This window comes from Pseudopodoces humilis, chromosome 11, assembly GCF_049639895.1.
Source record: "Pseudopodoces humilis isolate 2021_Gansu_Grassland_sample_001 chromosome 11, ASM4963989v1, whole genome shotgun sequence".
In the NCBI taxonomy this organism is placed as follows: Eukaryota; Metazoa; Chordata; class Aves; order Passeriformes; family Paridae; genus Pseudopodoces; species Pseudopodoces humilis.
Window position 1 is genome coordinate 10,511,476 of NC_142210.1, and position 24,399 is coordinate 10,535,874.

The 24,399-nt window shown below is 36.4% G+C and overlaps 1 protein-coding gene across 2 annotated transcripts in view; it reads left to right on the plus strand.

Moving 5' to 3' along the window:
* RASA2 (RAS p21 protein activator 2) overlaps window positions 1-24,399 on the plus strand; it is a 45,325-nt gene that overhangs the window by 15,227 nt on the left and 5,699 nt on the right. Inside the window, exons 5-20 of one of the 2 annotated variants that reach the window (XM_005527054.3) lie at window positions 1,245-1,321; window positions 8,532-8,615; window positions 10,422-10,494; window positions 11,691-11,767; window positions 13,119-13,217; window positions 15,281-15,434; window positions 16,603-16,751; window positions 18,009-18,123; window positions 18,568-18,642; window positions 19,312-19,435; window positions 20,768-20,874; window positions 21,758-21,844; window positions 21,938-22,015; window positions 22,475-22,548; window positions 23,747-23,853; window positions 24,141-24,223. In XM_005527054.3, the coding sequence (XP_005527111.1) occupies window positions 1,245-1,321; window positions 8,532-8,615; window positions 10,422-10,494; window positions 11,691-11,767; window positions 13,119-13,217; window positions 15,281-15,434; window positions 16,603-16,751; window positions 18,009-18,123; window positions 18,568-18,642; window positions 19,312-19,435; window positions 20,768-20,874; window positions 21,758-21,844; window positions 21,938-22,015; window positions 22,475-22,548; window positions 23,747-23,853; window positions 24,141-24,223 (1,563 nt within the window). Of the gene's footprint in view, window positions 1-1,244; window positions 1,322-8,531; window positions 8,616-10,421; window positions 10,495-11,690; window positions 11,768-13,118; window positions 13,218-15,280; window positions 15,435-16,602; window positions 16,752-17,180; window positions 17,283-18,008; window positions 18,124-18,567; window positions 18,643-19,311; window positions 19,436-20,767; window positions 20,875-21,757; window positions 21,845-21,937; window positions 22,016-22,474; window positions 22,549-23,746; window positions 23,854-24,140; window positions 24,224-24,399 lie in introns of those variants that run through there. The other variant, XM_088061005.1, reaches the window with a different exon arrangement.

A 24,399-nucleotide genomic window follows, 5' to 3' on the forward strand; every position in this document is an offset into this window, starting at 1 on the left:
GCCTTGTAAAAGAAGCTTCATTTCTCCTCCCATGTGACGAACAGAGAGGGAAACACAGCCTTTGCCCCAGGGGATTTACAATAAAAGCTTTGCAGTTTTATGTCAAAACATTAACTGCTAGAGAAATGTGTGCAAGGTCATCTCAGGGTTTTACATCTATTTTAGCAGAAAGGCAAAGCTGTAGTTCAGATTATGACTTGCTTCCTTTGCTGCTCTTGCAAATCACCTTCCAAAACTCTTCCCTGAATTCTGATTGTGAGCAGACCAGTATCATCTGATGTTCCATTTAGCAAACAGACAAAATCTGAGAATACTAAGGAGAGCATTGTTAAAGAAAAGACTGTGTCACTGTGTGCTTATCTTAGGTGTGAAAGCCAGCACAAAGAGCCAGGCACTGAAAGGAGTAGCAGGTATTGTTCAGGCAGTAGCTGTTTGGAGCAAGTACTAAATATTGGTCATCCCAACAAAGTTGCATATCATGGTTTAGTTATGGAGCCTTTTATTGAGAGGGTGCAGCCCTTGCTGCTTTCTGAAGTTAATCCATGTTGTGCCATAATTTATGGATTCTTTTTCGTAAATACATCCTGGTATATCAGAAAAAGAAAATGAGGAAGCTGGGTTTAGCAATTATTGCCACCTTTTCCTCTCTTTTGGTTCTGTTGACTGTTCCTTGAGTACATCAGCAGTCTTCATGAGATAGTTGAAAACTGCCCTGGGATTCACAGTACATTTCTAAATTATCTTCAGTCTGATGTGATGGACAGGATTTCACAGTGGATATTAAATGCTGCTGGTTATGGCTATTGCATGCTATTCTACTTTTCTAGGTGTACCTACCTGCCTTCAGAGTCCAAGGTCATTTAGAACTTTTTGCTGAAGTGGTCAGAAATTCATGTCTGTGCAAGGGTTCATGCCATGCTTGGGACAAAACAGCTGAGACTTACTCTTGGTAATTGCACATGCTGGAAGAAGTACTTGTGTGTGTTAAATCTGTGAGCCTTGACTGATTCTTGTGCTGTCTGCAGATGAGATAGTGCTTCTCTATAGCATTGTCTCAAAGTTCAAGTGCATCCGTCATGCTCTACTTGCAGGATTTGTGCTTTAGATGAGGTATTTTCTTCAAGTGGTTATACTGTAATTACTTTAAATAACTCTTAACTATAAACTCTATTATTGTTCTAATTCCTACTTCTAAAACAAATATTTTTAAAATTATTTGTGTTTCTCTCCTGGTTTTTTTTCAGGGAAAAGTTCACCTTGAATTAAAACTGAATGAACTGATAACAGACAATGGATCCGTGTGCCAGCAACTAGTAGTACAGTAAGGAAATATATTAATCCTTTAATCTTTGGTTGTTTGTTAGAATGTTATGGAATTTGTCTTTCCTGATACTGGATGTCTGCACGTCTTGGTACCAACAGCATTTCTCTTTCTACGTGACTTTCTGTGGAATCTGCCTTACCAGGAGATGAGTATATGTCTGGGGAACTCCAGCAGAAGTTTTTCATAGGTGTTCATCTCTGCTGCCAAATCCATCCCTTTTACTGGGACGACCAGGATTAGTGTCTTGTAATTCCAGTTGAATTTGGTCTGGTGAGAAAGCTAGGAGTGTGCAGTGCAGCTGACAGCTAGAACTTGGAGTACTGCTGTTACTGACCAAATTACTGCTGCTGGTGGTATTTTTGGGGGTTTGGTATGGTAAAATTTATTGCTAGTTTTGCTTTAGAATTATTTTCTTCTGGTTAACCATGGTAAGAAATTCTTACAGAAAAATGAAGTACAGGAGTTGTGGTTCTGGAGCAGCATGTTTGCCACATTTCATTAAAACAAGAGCAGCAACTTAAGGAGCTTTCACTACCAAACTTAGTTTTGGCTCTGAAGTGTAAAACTGCTACAGCATGTCAAAGAGCATCATAGAAACATTAAATTTTCAGTGTATTTGCTAATGTAATTTTCATTTTGAAGTTAAGATGATGTTCTTGTCTTAGTCAACTCTAAGTAGTTGAGTTGGAGCAGGACCCAGCAAAATGGTCTGTTCGCTGTTCTCTAGCTTGGTATGAAGGTGGAAGCTACTCTGTGATAGAACTAAGCTAGTGAAACTGCTGATGATTTAATGGCTTAGGCTCATAATTCAGGTAAGATGGAACTTGCTGGACATCAAGGTATCTTTATTATTTAAAGATAATTTGGAATGTGTCTGCTTTTATAGTGGGGTAGCGGCATGGTGCACTGTGAGTCCCACTGCTCTTATTTTTGTATCCCACTAGCAGCACAAAGCAGAATGAGAACAGCTTTTTCCCCATGGACTCTTCACCACAAAGCTGACTGGAGCTTTATGACATTGTGTTTTATTCCCAACTTTCTTAATTTTTAGAAATTTTTTTATTTTTATATGGTCACGCACTTCAAGTTAGTGTTTTGAGTTTTTTATTTTAAAAGCTTGCCTGGATTTTTCACATGATAAGGAAAAGTTGCATTAGAAAGTTACTGTTGCAAATTGCAGTTTTGAGTAGGAAGTGGTTTACTCACTGTGCCCTGTCTTGGGATCTCTTTATGACGGAGATAATTGATCAAAAGGAAACCAGGCTTCTCTTTTGGCTGCTGCACTCACCCACTCACTGCCATGTGGGAGAGGATTGTGCGTTAAACACTGCAGTATTACATCAGAGCTGTTGTCTGAGGTTATGAAATGCACTAGAGTTCCTTGAACTAAAAATGTTTAGTAGGATTTTACCACACATGCTGCTGCCCTTGAAATAATTTATTGCATTAGTAATATATTGTACATAAATATGTTTTGGATGTACATGCGAGAATGTGAGAAGAAATCACTCACTGAATGTGGTATTACAGAAATGGTCATGAGGGCATTTTTGGGACAGGTTTGACCTTAAAGCATGAGGAACTTACACATTATTAAATTAAAGAGTATTAAAGAGAAAATTAAACTCCTTAAAACCCTGCTTGTTTTGTAAATTTCCCATGATAGTTAGAAAGTGATGCGCTTCCTGCCATTTCACTAGTCACCAGGCCCTGAGAAGACACTGAATTAGTAACTCCTTTAACAAAGCTGAAAGATAGAAAGGAGCAGAACCATGATAGAGTAAAAGAGAGACAAGGAGTGGGCACAAACGTATTTGTGTCTCTGACGCTTCTTTATCTGTTCTAAACTGGAAAATAATGGCTAAAGGAAAAAAATTATCTCTGAAAAAATAACTTCTGACATCCAGGCTATGATACTTGCCTTTCAGGAGCAACATTTACTTCATGTTCAAATTAATGGTTTCTCAATGCAATGAGAATTAGATGCATTTAAACCTTCACCAGTTAATTTTTTTCTAGGGTAGGAGAATTTGAGATACTTGTGCTGGCTTCTGTGCGTATTTGTCAAATATCTTGTATTTATTCTAGTGCTTTTCCTCAAGGTCAGTATTAATGAGTGAGAGAGATGTTTTTTGTGTTTGGACTTAGTTGGTTATTTTTTCTTATCTATATTACATTCTCACAGCCAGTGAGTTTGTCTGTACACTAAGCTAACAGTCTAGAAATGGAGCCCCAGGTATCTTTTTCCAAGGCCTTTTAAGTGTCAACTACCCAATTATAAAATGGCATCTAATTCACTTTTACTTATAACCCAATAACCAAACGATTGTGTTCCGCACTGCAGACTTTTCCATCCAATCACGTAATATTACTAAAACTCATGAAGAAGGTGGAAGAACAAGGCAAGAAAGAAGGTGAAAAAACAAGGCCCGAAAACCTCCATCTTGTTATGTGTATATTACTGCATTTTAAAACCTTAAAATCTAAATTGTCCACCAAGTGATGTAACACACTTCTATTCAAACTACGCATTTACATTCTCAGTACTGTCGTTCAACTTTGGAAGCCTTTTCCACAGCCTCAGGTCAAATACAGTGTTCTCTTGTGGGTCTGTGCCTGTAAGCACAGAAAGCATGAAATTCTCTGTGCCCAGGGTTTCAACAGGTAGTTAAGTTACTAATGGATACTGCGTATTCCCTGAGAGTCCAGAAATTCTACAAAGATGAAAAATAGTAGCTCCAACTTCCATTACACAAGACTAAATGTGGTGTTAAGTGTGCACACAGTAGCAAGTAATTGAGAGGCTGTGATTCTGATCATTACCTTGTCACCTTGTGGCTGAACCAAAATCATGACTGGCTAGACAATGGATTCCTGTTTTGGGTCTGTAAACGTGGCTGTAGAAGCTTTTTCTGCTGGTCTTCTAGATGGGTTTTATGATGAGAATTGATTTAAAAACTCAATTCCAGTCGCTTTTTTTGGCCTAAAGCATAGTTAACTTTCTTTTGGTGAAGGACTGTCTTGGAACTCATGTAGAGCTAAGCCTAATGATTTTACACATAATTTTTTTATTGACTACAAACTTGCTGTTAAGTTTCACGCAGATACGCTCACAGACTGTGACTTAAAACTGTGTTTTGTCTCTGATACTAATTTCCTCTTCTAATGTGTGAATGAGGAGGGGGAAAAGTGCAGGAGATTACCTGGTGACTCAGTTTTGGTTGTTTTTTTTGAAACCACAATGTGGTGTATAGTAGCACATTTCAAAAATACATGCTTGCAGGTCTTGCTGGGAGTCCCTAAGAACAAGTTTGCATGGCCATTGTTTGCATATTTGCTGCTGCTGAAATAGATGATACATGAACAGTTTCTTGGCAAAGTAGGCAGTTGGGTGGTGGCACCTGCTTTTTCTGGGATTAACAGCCCTTCAGCTCTGAAAGAAGGTTTTGTGTATTTACAGTGTGTATACTTCAAAGTCCAGAAATAGTTTATTACAGCCAAGTTTTGACTTCATTGCACATACTTCTCTAAATGAATTACACACCACGCTCTCTTAAATTGATCTGTCAGTTTCTTACTGTCCTGTTTATACTTCATCTGCTTGCATGAAGTTGTTCTAGTGAACGCAGCAATTTTCATGATATGTACACACAGATCTTAATGGCTGCAGTTAGGAAGTGTCTGTCCTTGGAGAAGTTCAGTTGATTTGAATGATGGAGGTAGAGTCAGTCATTGGGGGGGGTTTATTGTGGGCTGCATCTTTTTAAGGACTTATTTTCATCTTCTAAGCTGAATACATGCCGGTTATATCTGAAAGCCTCTCATTTCCTGTATGAAACTCCTCTTGCACAACAAACTACTGAGATGAGAATTAACGTAAACTGAAACGTATCTTATGCTGTACTGGAACAGGACAGTAGTTGGAAAAAAGTTCTGTTACCTGTTGCTTAGATAGTACATAAGGATATAGTACTCTAAAATAGAAAATAATAGGTTCCTAAGTTCCTCTCTACTTCTTCAAACTCTGTTTATATTATCTATTTATTTATGGCTTTTGAAGAACAACTGCCTAGCTAGGTAGAGGAAATTATTTGTCAAAGCTGAAATATTTTTATTGTATGTTAGAAATGTATTTATTGTGATTGTCAGAATAGGAGTGTATATTTAGTGTTATTTTGTTTTTTGATTGGTAAAAATGTTCAGCGTTTTGTTGGTGGCGATTTTGCTGGGATTTCTTGTTTGGTGTTTTCCTGTTAAAGGAGACTGCAGTTGCAGCACTTTGCCTTAGTCTTTGAGGAAAGGCAGTATTCCTGTGAAATTTGCTGACTGGCAAACTGAGTGAGGTTTTTTTTATTCCATTCGTTTCCATACCAACTTTTCCATTTCTGTTAAGTCTACTCTAGTTTGGCCACTTCAGACATCTTCAGAATTTTTAAACATGTTTACTGGAGGCTGTTTGTTTAGTAGCTTAAAAGTATCAGTAATGATTCTGTGTGGTGTGCTCAGTCCCTGGGGAGGAACAATACAGCTCGGTAGTGCCAAGTTGATTTAACAGCTTCCTATCCCTAATGGCTGCTTGCGTTTGGAGCTTGGAACGGCTCCTGCATGACCAGGGTAATTCAGTTTGCCAAACTCACAACTGCCTTGCAACCTAAAAGCTTCCTGTGAGGGTGGTAAACAGAGGCAGCAGTTCAGCTGACTTGGCTGTACTGTCACATATGTGTCTAAAGCAGACACAGGCAGCACCTGCAGACTGAAGGGATGGATCTGACTGGCTACCTTGGAGCAAGAGGTGGAAGGGGAGGAGGTGAGGTAAGTTTGGAACAAATTTTTATGCCTGATAGGTGTGGAAGAGAGAGATTGGGGAATATTAGGAGTTGATGGTCAGGGGAGGTGTTGGACCAGGGCAGGCTGTCTAAAAAACTAGGCAGATCATATTTGCTGGCAAGAGAACTGGCACTTGGGCAGGAGGTGCTAGAATGAATGCTAGAGCAGCCCCACAGGGAGACCAGCTGGAGCATGAAATCATCTTGAAGTGATCCAGAAATTCTAGTTTTGCTGTAAGGCTGTGAAGTTGTCAGTAAAATGTTTTTCAACTCACAGGAAATCACAAACAAGTTTTTCTTTTGTTTTTGTATGTTGTGGTCAAGAGAACAGAACAAGCTGTTTGTGTAACCAGAAGTTCTACAGACTCATATCTGTTTGCTAGAGAAATTCAGGAGCTTTGTGAACATGTCAAAGACTGTAAGAAGAGAAATTGTGGTGTTCTTGTTAAAACAGCTGAATTCTCTTCAGATAAGGTTGACTGATCCATCCGCTATGAGTTTCCTATGAGATTCAAATTGCGACTGATTTAGAGGTACGCTCAGCACTCACACCCAAAACTGCAGAGCCTGAGGAGCTGCAGAGAGTATTTTATATGCTGCAGGATGCCCACCAGTCTGAAGGAATCAGATCAGATACCCCAAATGACTGAAAAGTCTAGACAGTTTAATTTTGTTACCACTCTTCTGTGCCACTTGTGTGTTGGAGGAGGAATCAATTAATGCTTAGGAAACAACTAGATGTTTCAAGAACCCATTTAAATGGTGGGTTTGAAATCACTGTAGTGTTCATTGTGATTCAAAAATTATTGAAATGCTGAAGGCCACGTGCTTGATAACGGGAAGAAAAATAACAAATGATTGTGCAGTGGTTCAGCACTAAATGTTCCCTGAGCTGGCTGAGACAAAGGGACTTTTGCGGGGGGTAAAATACCATCTGGTTTATAATTGTGCATACTCCAAAGAGGGTGGAGTTTTGAGGCAGCACAGGAGTGTTAGTGTCTGTTGTTTCCACACTTGTGTTTGAATTTGCAGCTCCTATTATTCTTTTGACACAATTTTTCTACAGTACATAAAGCATTTATTTAAAAATGTGTGCAGCTACATAACTTTAACTTGATCTGCAGAGCTTATTATTCCACATTATATTAGAATATATACTTAATTGTTCATATGAGTTTAGAGAAGTCTATTTTCTCCTTAAGTTGCCTAGGTTTTGGATTTTATTCAAACTAGCAAATTATGACAGCTGAAACTTTCTTGCATTAATCTAGTTAAATTACTGCAATACAGCTAAAAATACATTATTTTAAAGAGAACAGGAATACTACATTCAGATCTCACTTGTGTTTTGTTTATGAAATTTTGTAATCTGTTGAATGTTTCTGGCCTTAACCTACAGTGTGTATGGTTACATTAGAGTATAATTTTGCTAGAAAGTCTAGTTTCTGCTATGAATTTACAAACTCTTGTGCTTTACTTTTGTTGTTCCAGCTGTTTTTAGTTAATGCTCATATGTGGCCAGCATCTGAAGGTTAGGCAGCTTGCTGACCCAGCTCTGTGTTGCTGCTGTGGTGACTGAAAGATTGCAAGACTTTAGAAAAGATCCAGAAAAGGTTTCTCTGTCTCCATGAGCATTTCTCTGTCTCCATGAGTTGCCAACCATCCTGTCCCTTTTTCATCAGTGCCTGCGTGCCTGTTAAACACCAGTTTACCACTTACTGTATGAATTACAGAAGAAAACAGTATTTTTAAAGGGGACACCATTTAACTCTAAGCATGGACTATTGTGAAAAATACTTTCAAATTTATTTTTATAATAAACTTCAAGCATTATTTCAAAGGTAGAGCTAGAACACTATATACTATAATAGATTTGGATAATTAAATATAATTTTCAGATTGACTTTGCATTTCTCAGTGTAACTCACCATGTAATTTATCCAAAATGAAATATTTCAATCCATCTCAATGCCTTCCAGCTATAGTTGCTGCCATTGGTTGAGGCCAGATTGCTTTTTGTGAGCCTTGAGAAATGGAATTTAAAAGTTAATGAAATCTGCAATTTCTCCTAATACATAGCAGTTCGTTTTACTTAGGATTTTGTCATTCATATGTGATACTGGAATGTCTTTATCAAAGCAGTTCCAAGAGTTTTGTTCTCACAGAGCTCCTCAAGTCTGATTGTATACTTGAGCATTATTTTGTGCTGCTATCTGGAGATCTGCTTCAGGTACATGCAGTATGTTGGATCAATGTATAGCTATATCTGTGTGTAATACAGAAGGACATAAAAAGTTTTCAGAAAGAAAGCATTGTTTGGGTTTTATTTTTTTAAGCTAAATAATTGCTTTCCTTATCTGTTGTTTGCCTTTTCCTTGTAGCATAAAGGAGTGCCATGGATTGCCTCTTATAAACGGACAGAACTGTGACCCTTATGCAACAGTCTCTCTTGTGGGGCCTTCCAGGTAACATTTTTGTATAAAATTAATAAATCAAAAAATGCTGGGATGTTGAATTGGAAAAGAAAGTCATAGGTTTTAAGCAAAATCTTTAAAATACAGAGAAATCTTCCAGTGCTCTCATGCATGCGTCACATCTCCAGGGATACTGTTCTCTCCTCTTCCCTGCCATGTGCTCAAGACTGGGATGGTGTTTGGTCTGTCTGAATTGTCTGCACTGATCAAGAGCCACTTGTGACTCGGTTCTTTTCTTATATTTTGTATTGGACTCTTGATTTCTGCACTGTACTTCCTGTTACTTTATGTGAAATTCCTGTATGTCATGATACAGTCAATTGCTCACTCACCTTCCTCTCCTCAGTGTTTTTTTAATGTGTGAGTTTCTTTGCAGCAAATATGTAGTAATTGGGAGGAGACAAGAGAGGAGAGGTTCTGGAACACCTTCAGGGTGCTGAGTTCAAAGTCCCCACAGTTCAAATGTCTCCTTGTTTGGGATCAGTAATCCTCAATAACTGCTGGGGTTTTTTTCACAAGGAAAATCCCCTATCCCACACATTCACTATGTGCAAATCCCTGCCCAATAAGGAGGATAAGTTTCAGTTGCTTTTTTTTTTTGCCACATCAGACCCTTTCCTTTCTCCTTTGCTGAGAAATTGCCTTTGTGAGCATAGTGCCATGATGTGTTGTACCAGACTTGCTTGGCTTAAAGACTTTGGAAGGATTTTCCCTGAGTAAGCTCTGCATGGAGCACTTTTTTTCTCCTTGGTAATAAATTATATTTTTTAGGTTTGTTTTGGGATTTTTTTTTTGCTTTGTTTGTTTCTTTGGGTTTTTCCTAAGAGGACTAGGGAGGCTTACCCATTATACTTAAGAACCATGGGGCCAAATGGCAAAGAATGTAAATTGACATACATTCTCTGTTTGAGTCCTGTGATATGGATGAAAGTGGGAAAATGTTGGTCCCACAAAATATATACCCTGTTAGTATGGGAATATATGTGGAAATCTGACGGAAATTCCTAGTTAAGATTTTCCAGTCTTATGCACTTGTGACTCATGTACCATGACTGGAATATTTGTGTCCAGTGCTTGAAAATAGGTAGTTGATACTTAGGGCAATTTTTCATCTCCCTTGTCTGTTTTTCTCACATATTTTATATTTCTTTTGGAATGCCATTTTATACTACCACAGCCTTTTGATAAATAAATAAATAAAATTGTATTGCTTTATAAAACTTGTAAAATTTAAAAAAAAAAAAAAACCAAACCAAAACTAACCCACAAGGAAGTGGAGGCAGTTGTTTTGTTTGACCTTGTGCTTTTTCATATCTAACATGAGCAGCAGTTGCTTTCAAAGAAAACCTTCAGTGTCTTGAGTGTAAGCCTCTGTCTGTAAAGTAGTGTATGTTTCCCCAGTGAAAGAGAGAGGGAAAAACAGAAACTGCAGTTAAACAAGACAAGGAAATGTGTGCTCATTAACTTCAGGCAGTGTTAAATAAATTTAAATTTTAAATGCATTAGAAATAGTTGATGTATTTTAATTAATATGTGTAAGTTCTACCTGTTTGTGAAATTAAATACAACTTTTGAGTTGGATAGATGTACGGTTAGCTAGATACAGTGTTTAAAATTTTAGCTCTTCAAACTGTATTGTGAAGATGAACTAATTTTATTTTGAAATTTTCCTCATTGATCAATGTGAATTCTAGAATGACAAAAAATGTTGTAACTTAAATGCATCTTGACAATAGAATGTCTTTATAATTGTGTGTTTAAGTTGTCTATGGTAAAAATTTTACCACATTGGAACAGGAATGACCAAAAGAAGACCAAAGTTAAGAAGAAAACAAGCAATCCGCAGTTCAATGAAACATTTTATTTTGAGGTAACTTTTTGTATGCTGTTCTTCCTGTTTATCTATTTTATGCAACCCTTCAGATATTTTTAAGCAAGCTGAATAGCAGTACCTAATGCAGAAAGCTCTCTTCAAGCAAATTTAATATCTTTAACTGGCCTCTCAAATATAAACGAATGACATACTTAAATTTGTCTGCCAGACATTAGTACTCCCCTCCAGTTGCTGTGTGAAAAATTACTTTCTCACAAGCACATATATGAAAGTAATTCTCTGTCTTGAATCACTAGATGTCATCTGTTGCCATCCAGAGTTCTGAGATAACTTTAACCTATCCCACAGACTTCAATTTAAATGTTTTCAAGCTTGACCTAGAAAATCCAAACAACTTATTTAATAAAGTAATATAATGATTATACACAAAAAAAAATCTGTTGTTATTTAGGAGTTGATTTCGATTCTGCATGAGTTATCTGACAATAAACAAAGTACAAGTTTAAATTTTCATCTGATTTGTGTCAGTAATAAAAATCAGATTTGCATTTAAAGCATGTTACGCTGAGAGTTGGAAGGCGTACAACTATTGCATATGCCTCAAATGTATTATAATTTACTGTGTTTTTATAAATCCTGATCCTGCTGTGGACTTGAATGAGAAATAGCTGCATACCTATGCAGAGTTTCAGTGCATGTGTATGCCTCGGTTGACCTGCTCAAGTCAGATATTAGGATAAAAATGTGGTTCAAACCACTCTGGTAACTTTTTGACTTAAGATTTATTTGAGTTAGATTGAGAATGCAGTCAGTCAAGAAATGAGGAAAGTGCAGATGAGAAGTTACAAATGTGTTGTAGCTAGGGCAAGAAGAGTGGGCTTCTTATTTGTTGTTTCTTTAAACATTTCAGAACTGACTTCAATGCTTTCATGGGGCTCATGCTAAAAAAAATAAACTTTTGCCAGTTTCATGTCATACTACTTGTTTTTTCTAATAGATCTGTACTGTAATTCCCTCGTATATCAGCTAGCCTTCAGTAGGTTCCACCATGAACCCTTCTTGACCCATTTTTCTCCTGCTTTCTGACAAAAGCAGTTTGTTTGGTCAACTGACCTTTTTCCTTTGTATGAGGAACAGTAACTATTTACCTATGCTAGAGGCAGGGAGGGTTTTCTTTGGCTTTTGATATCCACAGTACAAAAAGTATGTTAATAGGAGGAATTTAATTGCAGGTAACCAGGTCCAGCAGTTACACCAAAAAATCCCAATTTCAGGTGGAAGAAGAAGATATTGAGAAACTGGAAGTCAGGTAAGTTATGTGGATTAGGAAGTGATTTCATTGAATCATTAATCATAATATTTGATCATCAGGACAATGAATACCCCTTTTATCTTAGTTTAGCTCCAGAGAATTACTGATTAGACTTGTAGAAGAGATGACATAAGAAAATTTCTCTTTTTTTTACTTGTATTTCTCACTGAAGATGAGTTTGTTTTGAAGTAAGTAGTGGTTGAGTGTATCTAGCAGCCTAAACTTACTTCCTGTGCCTGTTAGTAAAGAGGTATGAGTACCTTCTATCAAATTATATTCATTTGGGGAGAATATTGGTAATAGAACTTGTACTGAAACATATCAGCATACTTGATCCTAGTCTATAGCTCCAAATATAGTTGGCTGCTTTAATAAAAGTGGGAAAAGCCTCTTCTATGAGATTCTTAGAATTTCACTTTGCTTTTTAGAGGAACATTTGTGTTTCATATTTTCCTTGCAAATGCAAATACTCAAATTATGTTCCTCTTTTCTGCTGCTTTACCCTCAGAGCAGGTCTGTCTGTATTTATGCAATGTAGTTAGAACTGCAGAGAGCCCTGTACTCAGTTTCTTTTCTTTATTGTGTTCCTGCCCATACATGCACCAAATCTGCTGAATGACAGAAAGTCTTCAATGCCAGCATATGTTTCCTAACAGGCATTAGAAGAAAAACTTAGCAGTTAATCCAAATTGCCATTATAGAACTAATTTACATGCATTTCTAGCTATTAGCTTCATTAATTAGAACTGTATATTTCATTGTAGATGCAAATATATTTAGAAAAATAGTCATGCCCCAACAAATCTAGTTCTTTTTGTTTTTTTTTTTCTGTTCTTAACAACTGCTGTCTGTCAGAAATGTCAGAGAGGTAAGAAGAAATAGAACAAACCCAGGGTGCATGTCTGGAACCCGATTCTGTTTGAGGTTGTAAGCATACGAGCTGCTGCTTGGAAAAACAAGCGCATGTGTTGGTGTGGCATTGCAGTGTGCCAGATTCTAGCAGTTAGGTAGATATTTAATTATATTGGTTAAGAAGTTCACTTGAATTACCTGAGAAGAAATGTGCACAGTTTTGGGGGTGGAAACTGCGCAGAACCCGTACATTGTGCCGGTATCACTTTTATTTACTGATGCAAGGTCTGCAAGTCTTAACTTTCACTGTTTGTTTCTTTATCTGTTCTTTATGGGTTAATAAGCCACTTGAGTCCTCTTGATTTATTTAGAATGGAGTGAGATTTCTAACATTTGCTGCCTGCATGCATGTGGATTAGTGCTGTAAGGCAGTTATTGTAAACTTGCTTATTTCTCTCTGGGAGAAAAGGAAATTAAGCAGTGTTCTTGTTTTCAGGGTTGACCTATGGAATAATGGGAATCTGGTCCAAGACATCTTTCTAGGAGAAATTAAAGTTCCAGTGAAGGTGTTAAGAAATGATTCCTTTCAAGCATGGTGAGAAATGGTGGTTCAGAAGTGAATTTGCTTGTGTCTTGCACATTTTCCCTTGCAAGGGATATGTTTTATTCCATCTATTCATTAAATGGTGTCTTCCTGTTCTAATCTAGGTAAAACATGTTTCTAGGGTTTCCCTGCTCAACAAATTAACCTTGTCAGCAGGTACATTTATCTCTGCTCTTCCCCCATCTGCACACAGTCACAGAATAGTTGGTGTGTTTGAGGGGGAAGTGCGGAGAGTGAAGGGAGGATGGACAGCAACTGTCTTCTGGTCAGGCTGCTGGATCTGTGTGTACTCTTCAGCATACCCAGTAAACCTGAGCTTCTCGGAATTGCGTTACTTGTAATTAAATTCCTAAGTCAGACTTCCAGAATGACTGATGAAGAGTTTATTTGATCATTAAGTATGGCTTTTCCTTCTTCCTTGGGGAGGCTCCATAAATATCTTCTAGAGCCAACCCAACATCATGTCAGGGGAGGAGGCACAGGAACTGGAAGGGTGAGGTATGAAGGGAGTTCAGGAGAGAAGCACTTGGCATGGGACATCTCAGCACCTTCTGATGTTTTTGGGAGCAGAAGCCCATCTCTAGCTCCTTTACTGTTCCAAATGCTTAGCAGCAGGAAGGGATGAGTGCAAGGGATTTGAGTGCCTCCAAATGTGTAAAATATTCTGCTTTTAAGTGAACCTTTCAGTACAGGAAAAAGCACTTTCATATCCACACAGAAAACACATGCGGAGGAAGCACATAAATAGGAGCTGAATGTAACACAGGTCTTGACCAGGAACCATTATGGCTCTACTCCATGTACTCACCTCAGGCTCCAAGTGTCTCGGGTGTTGAACTCAGACTCTAGGTGTTTGATTGTGATCCTGTAGGTGTTTGTGTTGGAGTTTCTATTTTTTGCAGTGTATTGCAGACATGGGCTTGTTCTGCCAGTGTCTGATCAACAGCTGTATAACCATATTAACATAAAAACAGGCCTCTGTTAACAACCTGCTGAGAAAATGATTGGATCAGCATGCGCTCATTTGCCAGTGAGCTGTGTTTGTGTAGCTTTTTGAATTGGCCTAACTCATGTCTAGGTCTCTTGAGTGTGTCTGCTAATATGCTTTGTAGGCACACCTTGCATTGAACATCCTCATATCCAAGTATGATCTGCTTATCAGAAACAGTTCTGTGATTAAAAAACCAAATCTTTTATACTATTGCTAATTTGCATAATATGGTTTTGAATGCATCTGAAGTACAGCAGAGAAATTATCTGTACAACTAATTATTTGGAAAATAAGCCAAAGAGTCATGCTGTTAATTCTCCTGGTAAATCAGTTTTATTTTATGTTAGCATGCCTTCAAGGACACTGCAGCTGATTATGAAAAAAAGAAGTCTGACCTCCTAGTTGTAGAAGTCCAAATATACATGACTGTAAAAGAATATTTGGAGATGGGGTTTCAGTTTGTTGGGCTGAGTGTTGAAACTACTGTGACACCACTTAAAAGCTGTTAACATTTTTGTAGGGCTGCACCTTCCATTGGAATGCAGTGAAACTGCAGCCAATGACTACTTCAATGTATTTTGTATTAAAGAGTAGGAAAAAAGCTGCTTTTTCCCTATATCTTGTTTCTTAAGAGTGGAGCCTGTTAATATTATGTGTTTTTTCTGGTCTTGGACAAGACCATTTCAGTTCTTCACACTACCTGTTTCATCTGCAGTGTCCAACACCCTAAATATAACCTAGATGTAAAAAGAGATGGCCCAGTGTAATCTCAAACTATTCCTGCTATTCCCTGTTAACTTACAAAAAGTATATCCTATTTTAATTTGCAAAGATGTGAGAAAATAAATATAAGTTTCATTATGTGTTAAAGATTAATTAAATGCTGCTCATTCTTTTAGTTTTGTGTCTCAAGGGGTTTTTTTTGTGCATTTTTTGCCAGTTTTCAGATACTATGTATGCATACTGAATGAAGTAGTTGAATGTGATACTTCACTTTATTATGGAATTAGTCAAATGAATGAAATAGGTATCTAATATTTCATAATTGTCCTGTTGCTTACAGGTACTTACTTCAGCCAAGAGAAAATGGGAACAAATCTAAAACTGATGATTTGGGATCACTTAGATTAAATATCTGTTACACTGAAGACTGTGTACTTCCATCTGAGTACTACGCTTCTCTAAGGAACTTGCTGCTAAAATCTTCAGATGTTCAGGTAGTTTAGTTGAAGATTTCATTAAAGCGAAAACTAAAAATGGATTATGCAGTTGTTAGACCATATGAATTAATCATATCTAGATAAATAGATAATTTGTTTTGTTTCTTTGTGATAATTATTTCTGTCACACACAGATGAAGAGCTTCTAGGGCTTTTACTTCTGCTTCAAAGTACCAGGATTTTGTTCTTATTTTAGAAGAACCAGTGGAGACAGGGAAATAACCTGTGTTGTGTGCCTGAAGGAGATAAAATACATTTTTCTCATTGGTTGCTCTTTTCAACATTGTATATTTCCTGTTGGCTTCTTGGATTTAGAGGTTTTCCAAGGACACTGATTCATTGTTGGCACTGAAGGGCAGATAATTAATAAAAAAGGATCTACTTCAGAATTTATTTCAAATTCTACTTCTGAATTGCTTCTGCCTTCCCCAGGATGTTAATCAGCATGACTGGATTTCTCACCAGGACATGGTGACAAAGAGGGAAGTGTGGTAAAGGGTTTGCATAACATTGGGACAGGAATCAAATTGTAGTAACGAGACTTTATATTCTTAGGTCTTTTACAGCTTTTCATCAATTCAGTGTTAGTGAAGTACTCACAGAGGAGAGGAAAGCTAGAGGAAGCAGATGTGACTGAAGTTTTTGCTGACCCATATTAAAATACTGCTTCACTGGAATTCAGGAATAGCTGAGTATATAGGTAGCAGAAGTCAGCAGCTGTCTTTTCTACTGAAATAATTTCATTTTTCTATTGAAATTCTCGACTGTACAGTGGCAACAAACACTTTAGGAGGGTGAGAACGTTATTTTAATGTCTTCATTTTACTGTTTTTACTGTTTAGTGATTATAGTTTTAAAAGATACATGACATAGTAAAACAGTTGCTTTCTGCCTCTGACTTGGGTTTGTGACAACGCCATAGTTTAACCCTTTAGGGAGAATGAGTAGGATGAGTAGCTACTGAATTCCATTCTTAAATGTATTTATAGAGTAGATAATACTAATTTTCAATTGAAGCTTTTAATTGCCATGTTATACAGCAAATACTGAAACTTTCTGTTAACAAACTCTGTCTCTAGTCTCATTAGATTTGATGTGTATTTTTTCAAATACACAAAGAATATTTAGCTCCTTTACTCAGATTTCATATTCTGCTTTTTCACAGCCTATTTCTGCATCTGCTGCCTACATTCTGAGTGAAGTGTGTCGAGACAAGTATGATGCTGTGCTGCCTCTGGTACGCCTGTTGCTGCACCACCATAAGCTAGTTCCCTTCGTTGCAGCAGTGGCAGAACTAGATCTGAAGGACACCCAGTATGTATTTTATGTTGATGTCACGCTTTCTGAAATTAATCTTAAATTTTCACAGGGCTTCATGGTAGAACACTGATAAGTAAGCCCTTTGGTTTATTTCTGTCACATAAAACTGACTAAATATATTAATCTTTTAATGCTAATTTTTAAAAACATTCATTAAAATCACTTTGAAGCTGGGAGTCATAGTTAAGGGTGCTGGGCAGTTTGGTAAAACTTCGTCTTAGAGTACACAGTTTATATTTTAAATGTCTGTATTTGGCCACTCTTCAAATTTTACTGCACATTGGATCAGAACTTATAAACTTAGATGGAACTTAGTAGATGGAACATCTTTAAATTGCTGACAATCGTATCCTGTTTCCTTTAACACATGGCTTAAATGAGGACTACTCTTTTTCTGCAGAGATGCCATGTAATTAGGAACGTGGCCTGCATGCCTTGCAAGTAGGAAACACGGGTGTTTTTCCAAGTAGCAGCATATGCTCTGTGAATTTGCAGCTCTGTGGTTAGGAGGGAAATAAAGCAGATGTGAGTAGCAGCCTCTGGGATGCTGGGTCCTGTCCAGTGGAGGTGTGGGAGGGATTTTGTCACCACAGGACAGTTCATTTCAAAGCACTTAGTCTTGATTTAAATAATGCAAGACAGCTTAACTGTGTAGAAAGAAAATAATTTTCTAAACTGCATTTTAGTACACACATTCTGTTGTATTTCAGCTATAACAAGGGGAGCTTAAACTAAATCTCTCAGATTAGAAAGATACGTTTTGCACAGCTGACTGTCAGTTTTCTTCAACAACTGTAATGAATAAAAATGTTACCTTGGATTACATGTGTTTTGGTTTAAATGTCTGGGTTTATTGGTGTTGTGTAGCAGGGTGCTGTAGCTCCAGGTTTTTTTCACCATGACTACTGTAGGAGGAATTGCATATTCCTGTGGTACAATTTTCATTATTTTGGGTTTTTTTTCAGTTATTCTTTCTCATGTTTCATACTGCACTATAACTTTAATTGTATAAAATTTCTTAGGATTTTTCTTAAGGTTTTATATATGTTTCTGGGTTTGGTAATTGCTGTAATAAATTCTTGTTTATACTTTTTATTACTGAGTGCCATTGCAAGCTTGGTGTATACATTCTGGAATTTCTGATTGAAATATATGACAAATATTTTAGCAAGATAGAGTATAAATTGAATTTTGTAAGTAACTGAACTTGCTTTTTCCCCTGTTCAAATAAAATAATTTCTTTTCTTACAGAGAAGCAAACACAATCTTCAGAGGCAACTCATTAGCAACTCGGTGTGTGGATGAAATGATGAAAATAGTGGGGAAGCACTACCTGAAGGTTACTTTGAAACCTGTTATTGATGAGGTAGGTTATCCTCCTGAAACTTCTTTGGGGTCGCTCAGCCCCCTGTGGTATCATTGTCTGTTGCATAGACATTCTTGTTTCAGCTCTGTGGTAGGAGTCACTCAGGTAGGGGAATCCTGAAGGAAAAATTAACTTAGAAATAATTGGTTTAGTGGGAAGAGCTGTGTTTTGTTATTTACGTTCCAGATGCTTCAAAATAAACAGTCAATGAAAGTCATTCCAGCCTCCAACACATTGCAGAATTTGCCCATGTGATGCTTTATGTAATCAATCCATTTGAAAAGGCATAAACAAAAGTGAAGATGATCATTTCACGTTGTTATGGATGGTTAGGACCTATTTAGAATTTTATTCCTAAATCTAAGAATCTGGTTTTAAATGGGTGCGTTTCCATCCTTTTTGTCTCAAAAATTGAACTCCTATAGTTTTGTTTGTTTGTTTCAGATATGTGAGTCTCCTAAACCCTGTGAAATAGATCCCATCAAATTAAGAGAAGGGGATAATGTGGAAATTAATATGGTGAGTTTCCCATCTGGTCTCAAAATCTGAAAGAAAAGCATTTTTAAAAGCAGCTCTTTGTAATGGAAAATGAGTAACTTATAGTAGCAATATAACTGCTTTCAGACTAAACAAAGAAAAAGCTGTGTTTTCTTACCCCTCTTCTTGAACACAGCAATGGATAAGTCCAGTGGAAAATGGGACAGAGAGGAGAAGCTAAAGATGACAGTCATTCTTACCACTTTTTTGGGTGTTTTGACTGCTGATGTCCTGTACTCAGCATCCTAGATTATGATGTACCTAATTAGAACTGCTCTAACATTTTTCATTGAAGTTTTGCTGCCTGCTTCTCTCTTACCAGAGTATGCTGATGTTTAAGGCAATAGTTGCTGCAATAAAGTTGGGAAGTGCTCGCTCCTTGTTGTCAAATTACAGCTTTGCTAGACAGTGCTTATATATACTAAGTAAATATCATTAAACTACCTTTTAACAGTAGTAATGCCATATAAAAATTGAGGCTTTTAAAATACTTTTTTTAATACTTTTTAAAAAGGCTTTTAAATACTGTACTAAAATTCAGTATTGAATAGTCAGACAGTAGTGTTATGTTTGTGCTGAGGGTAAAAAAAAAAAAAAAGGAGAAATGTGAATGTTCTTGGTCTGAAAAAATACCTTTTTTCATAATTGCAGGAAAATCTCCGCTACTATGTGGACAAAGTGTTCCGTGAAATAGTGCGGTCGAGTATAAGTTGTCCTACCGTAATGTGTGATGTTTTTTTTTCTTTGAGGCATCTGGCTGCCAAAAGATTTCCAAGTAAGTGTTCTCTAAAAACTTGAAAAAGTGGTATTCAGACTGAGAGCTTCTGCAGTTACCTTATGGAGATTGTTAAAATTCTTGTCTTGTCCAAAAGCTGTGCCCTGAACTTTGACAGGCATTTGTTTTTCTGTCAGGCTGTAAGGTATAGTGAAACTTCATGGTCAATCAAGAGGCATTTTTTGTTTTCTGATACAAAAATATAGCAAGTCAAAAACTGCAAAACTCAGAGCAATTGAGAAGTCATCAAAAAAAGTACAAGATAATAGAAGAAAAGCATAAGCAATACGGGAATTGATTTATTTGAAAGATATTTAAAATTTGTAAGAGCTAGTCTGTTTACTGCTTCTAAAGAAGCAAGATGCGAACATGAAAATCAATTTGGCATTTGCATCTTTTCATGAACTGTCACTCTGTTAATGATGACCAGCACATTCATAACATCTGTGCCGTTAGCTTTAGAACTACTATAGCTAAATGAGCTATGGGTAAGGAGGGTGGATAATAAGACTTATTTAATGTGTTTGTAAATATGACCAATATTAGAATAGCTTTATTCTTTCAGAATGGTTTTAATATAGGAGTAATGAAATGTCCTGTCATAAGCTACAGGTGAAGAATATGTTCCTCTTAATGTGGAACATTTCTCTGATCTATGTTTATCACTGAAACTGAGCCGTAAGTTGCTCTAGTTTAGACAGTCCTTTCAGAAAAGCTGACTTACCAGATCAGATTGAAGTGGTCATTAGAGTAACAATATGATCTCACTGTATTTCCCAGTATAAAAGTAAATATACCCAAAATATTTAATGAGAAAGTTCTCATTTACATCATCAAAATTATGTAACAGCGTGGGTTTATGGTGCAACTCAGAATTGCAATTGTATTTGTTCCTATGTATTGACTGTATTTGTCATGCAGCATTAATGTATTTGAGTTATCAGTGAGTAGCTTTCCAGGTGAATAAATCCAGAGTTTAGAGGCAGCTGCTGCAGTATTTTACTTCTGGGTGCAGCATCCAGCCAGACTGAATCAACTGTGTTTGTAAATGCTTGCAATCATCTCATCCTTCCTCCCAGTGGAGATGATGAGCCAGTTGCAAGGGAATAGAACTTCATCTCAGATAAATAAGCAATAAACATTCCACTATAAGGAGAACATTTCTTACCATGACCACCTTTCTCATTTCATGCACTTCATTGATTTTTCTATTCTATTTTAAAATATAAATGTCTCCTCTGATGTTATCTTCTTAAGGATTTTTATGTTAACTGTCTTCATGATTTCCTGTTAAGTTCAGTGCATGTTACATTTCATGGTTTTTCTCTGCAGATGACCCTCATGTACAGTATTCTGCAGTGAGCAGCTTTGTGTTTCTTCGTTTCTTTGCTGTAGCCGTAGTCTCACCTCATACTTTTCATTTACGACCTCACCATCCAGTAAGTCTTGTGAAGCTTTGTTCTGTTTTATTCGTACCGTCAGATCTGTTGGTGTTGGGAAGGCATAAGTTACTTTGAGTAACTGAGAAATAAGATGACTAAATGTCTCTAGGGTCAGTTTCCAAAGGAAATAAGATATTTGCAGTTCTTTAAGCATCAGATATTTCAGTCTTTATGGGATGTTCTCGAATGTGGAAGAGCTTTTAATATTAAAGATGCTGTGCTTCTTTTGGGAATGTGCTTCTTGGGTGAAATAGCAACATGACTGAGGTTCCTTTAAGGTATAGGCCTAAACTGCCTCGGTTCTTTCCACCAAGGAAGTTAAACATCCTGACACTTATTGCCATTTGGGTCTTAAGCAGAGGTTGTTGTATTATCCAGTAATTGGTTGGTTGGTTGGTGTATTTATCCTGGACACCGCTCACTGCAGTGGGTTGTCAGATTTTCCATTTTCATTTGTCAAGTAGATACACATTACAAAAAAATTTCAAAGACAGGAGTATCAAGATTAAAAAACCTGTATTAAATACAGAATTTATTGCTACATTGCGCTTCAAATGTATGAAATCTGCTGCTCCAGAGGTTATCATTATTACTTTATTTTATCTACTTAGGTGTGCTGTGCCTTCAGAAGAAAAAGAAACACTTACTCAAATTCATTTCTTTGTCATTATCCAGTTTTTTGAGTAAAAAAAATGACAGGACTTTAGCACTTGAGCGTTGAACAAAAGGGAACAGCAAGGCTACATTTGGAGGCTGTGTTTATAATTCTGTATTAAAATGCAGTCAGTGAGGTAGAAAACAAATCAAGTAAAAGCATTTTTATTTAGTTTTACCTGGAACTGTGAAAAAAATACGACTTCTGAATTTTGTCTTGTTTTAGGATGCACAGACTTCTAGAACATTAACTCTTATATCAAAAGCCATCCAGACTTTGGGGAGCTGGGGAAGTTTGACCAAAAGCAAACTTGTAAGGCTACTAAAATTCTTTCTCATTTCAAGCATTCTGTTTTTTGAAAGTTCATATGAGAGTTTACTTATGTCAATATACTTTTCCTTTCAGTCAAGTTTCAAGGAGACATTTATGTGTGAATTTTTCAAAACATTTCAAGAAGAAAAATTTACTGAATCTGTTAAAAAGGTACCTTTCAACTGTATTTTTTTTTTTTAGTGTTGGTGTGTCTGATCAATCTTCGTTATTAAAAGGTTGTGCTAGTGTTCAATTTTCTGCTAAAGAGAAAAAGAAAAGTTGTGGTCTGTTTCAGATATAAAAACCCCTCTAAACCAAAAAATAAGATAGCAAAACCAGTACAATAAATACACAAGTGTTACACAGAGTGGACTACGCTAATTTAGTTTAAAAAGTAAAGTGTGCATTTTCTTAAAGAGTTTTTATTGGCTCTGCTGTTTAGGAATTCGTTAAAGAAAGCTTGTGTGACTTCTGGGCATCCCTTGTTACACTGTTCCGAGGCCCTGCTATATGTTTTCATCTGCTGCATGAAATAACTGTTCTGTTTAAGGAGAAACTGTAAATTTATATTTTCAAAATAGCTTTTGGGGATTTTGTGTTTCTGAATACTGTATGGTTTTTTTCCTTAAGTTCCTGGATGATGTTTCCTCTACTGAGAGTAAAGAGCCCAGTGGTGTGAGCGAGCCAGTGCATCTAAAAGAAGGGTGAATACATCTTGAATTTATAATTTCCATAATAGAATTGACTTCAGTCTTTTTTCATTAATGCCAGGTTCAGATTAATATTTATTAAAATGTCTGATATACTGTATTACTATATTTGTAATTTAGACAATTCTTAGTATGTAGAATTAGTTTAAACGGACAACTGCGAACTTTCATAACTCGTCTTTAAAATGCTTTGAAAAGTAATTAAAAGCAGATGAAAACCTACTGAAGACTGTCTACATTACTGTTATTACAGTTCAATGTGTGGTCTGTGATGGTTTTTGAGGATTTTGAAAGTGTATTTTAAAAGAACCTTATTAACTTAGAATTATTTTACCTCCTGTATAAGCCTGGCCAGCTAAATGTTCTGCCTTTAAAGTTAGATCAAAAACTACCCTGTAATTGAAATATTTAACATTTATTGATAGAATGCTGTTATACAGATTGAGGTGAAAGTCAGTCTTCCTAAGAAATGAACTGTCTTTTGCTTGATATTGATCAAGAATAGATGATGATTTGAACAACATTCATGAGGAAAAAATGTTTCAATGTATTTGAGAAGCAGGTTTATAAGAAGAAAATATTTTTCTGTGAAACAGGCATCCAAATTTCAAATGAGGAAGAAACATGTCTCTTACTAAGATACTGAATAGAAATGGAGGAGGAAATTGTAGTGGATCAACACTTGGTTATTGGCTGTTGTTCAAAACAAAAGAAAGAGTTTGTAGTGAGTACACTTAAAGTGTACTAAATGCAGTTTGTCTGCCCTTGCTATTGAGCTATGTCCAGTGTCATTTCGTTGACACTCAGTTTCTGATGCAGATAAGGTTCCAAGAACAATCACATGGAGAAAGTGGCAGGAAGGAGAGAATCTTGTAGTTAGATACACCTTATTCCCTTTTGTGAAAATTTGGAATTCTTGATCTGAGTAAGTTATGTATCCCCTCCAAATTTACTGCTACAAGCACTGGTCTTGATTGTGTGTTTTTCAAACTGCTGTCTTGTCTTTGGAACCCTGTACACAATCACCATATTAGAAGGTAATCTTGAAGATCCGTTGTGAACAAGTAGTAGGTTTTCTTTTAATGTACGATGAAGTAGATTTTTACATGGCTGCATGATGAACAATGATGTCTTACCTCAATAAATGGTTTTGAAGACTAGTGGTTGCATTTGGTTTGATTATATCTTACAGAGAAATGTACAAAAGAGCTCAGGGAAGGACTCGGATTGGTAAAAAGAATTTTAAGAAGCGATGGTTCTGTCTAACAAGTAGAGAATTCACATACCACAAACAGCAAGGTAAATAATAATATTTATTTTACAATTATTTTTATTTTTCAGCATTGTCCAAGTGTTTGTAGCTTTTTTGTGCTTTTAAAAGCATGTAATTTTTTCTTTTCCTAAAATACCTAGGATGTATTTTAGTTATTTTTGCCTTGATTAATAGAGGCTTCTGTCTGATTCATACTATATTTTCAGTAATAAAAATGCATATTTTTAGAGAATGAGCTGCAGTGTTAGTGCCCTGAGATTACAAAACAGTTTTTAAAGATTGCTTCACTCCTCTGTTTACAATTTTTTTACAGATAAGGAACCAATTTTCACTATTCCAATCAAAAACATCCTTGCAGTGGAGAAACTTGATGAGAGCTCCTTCAACAAGAAAAATGTGGGTCAAAAGATAGTTTATATGTAATTCTTGATACGCTCTTTAAATAAAAAATTGTTATTAGTTTACAGAGTTAATGAAACACCATTACTAAACACTTCAGCAAGAAGTCTTTTATGGATGAAGAATAACAAGCTGTATGCAGTAGCTCCAAGAACATGGAAATTAACCTGGAA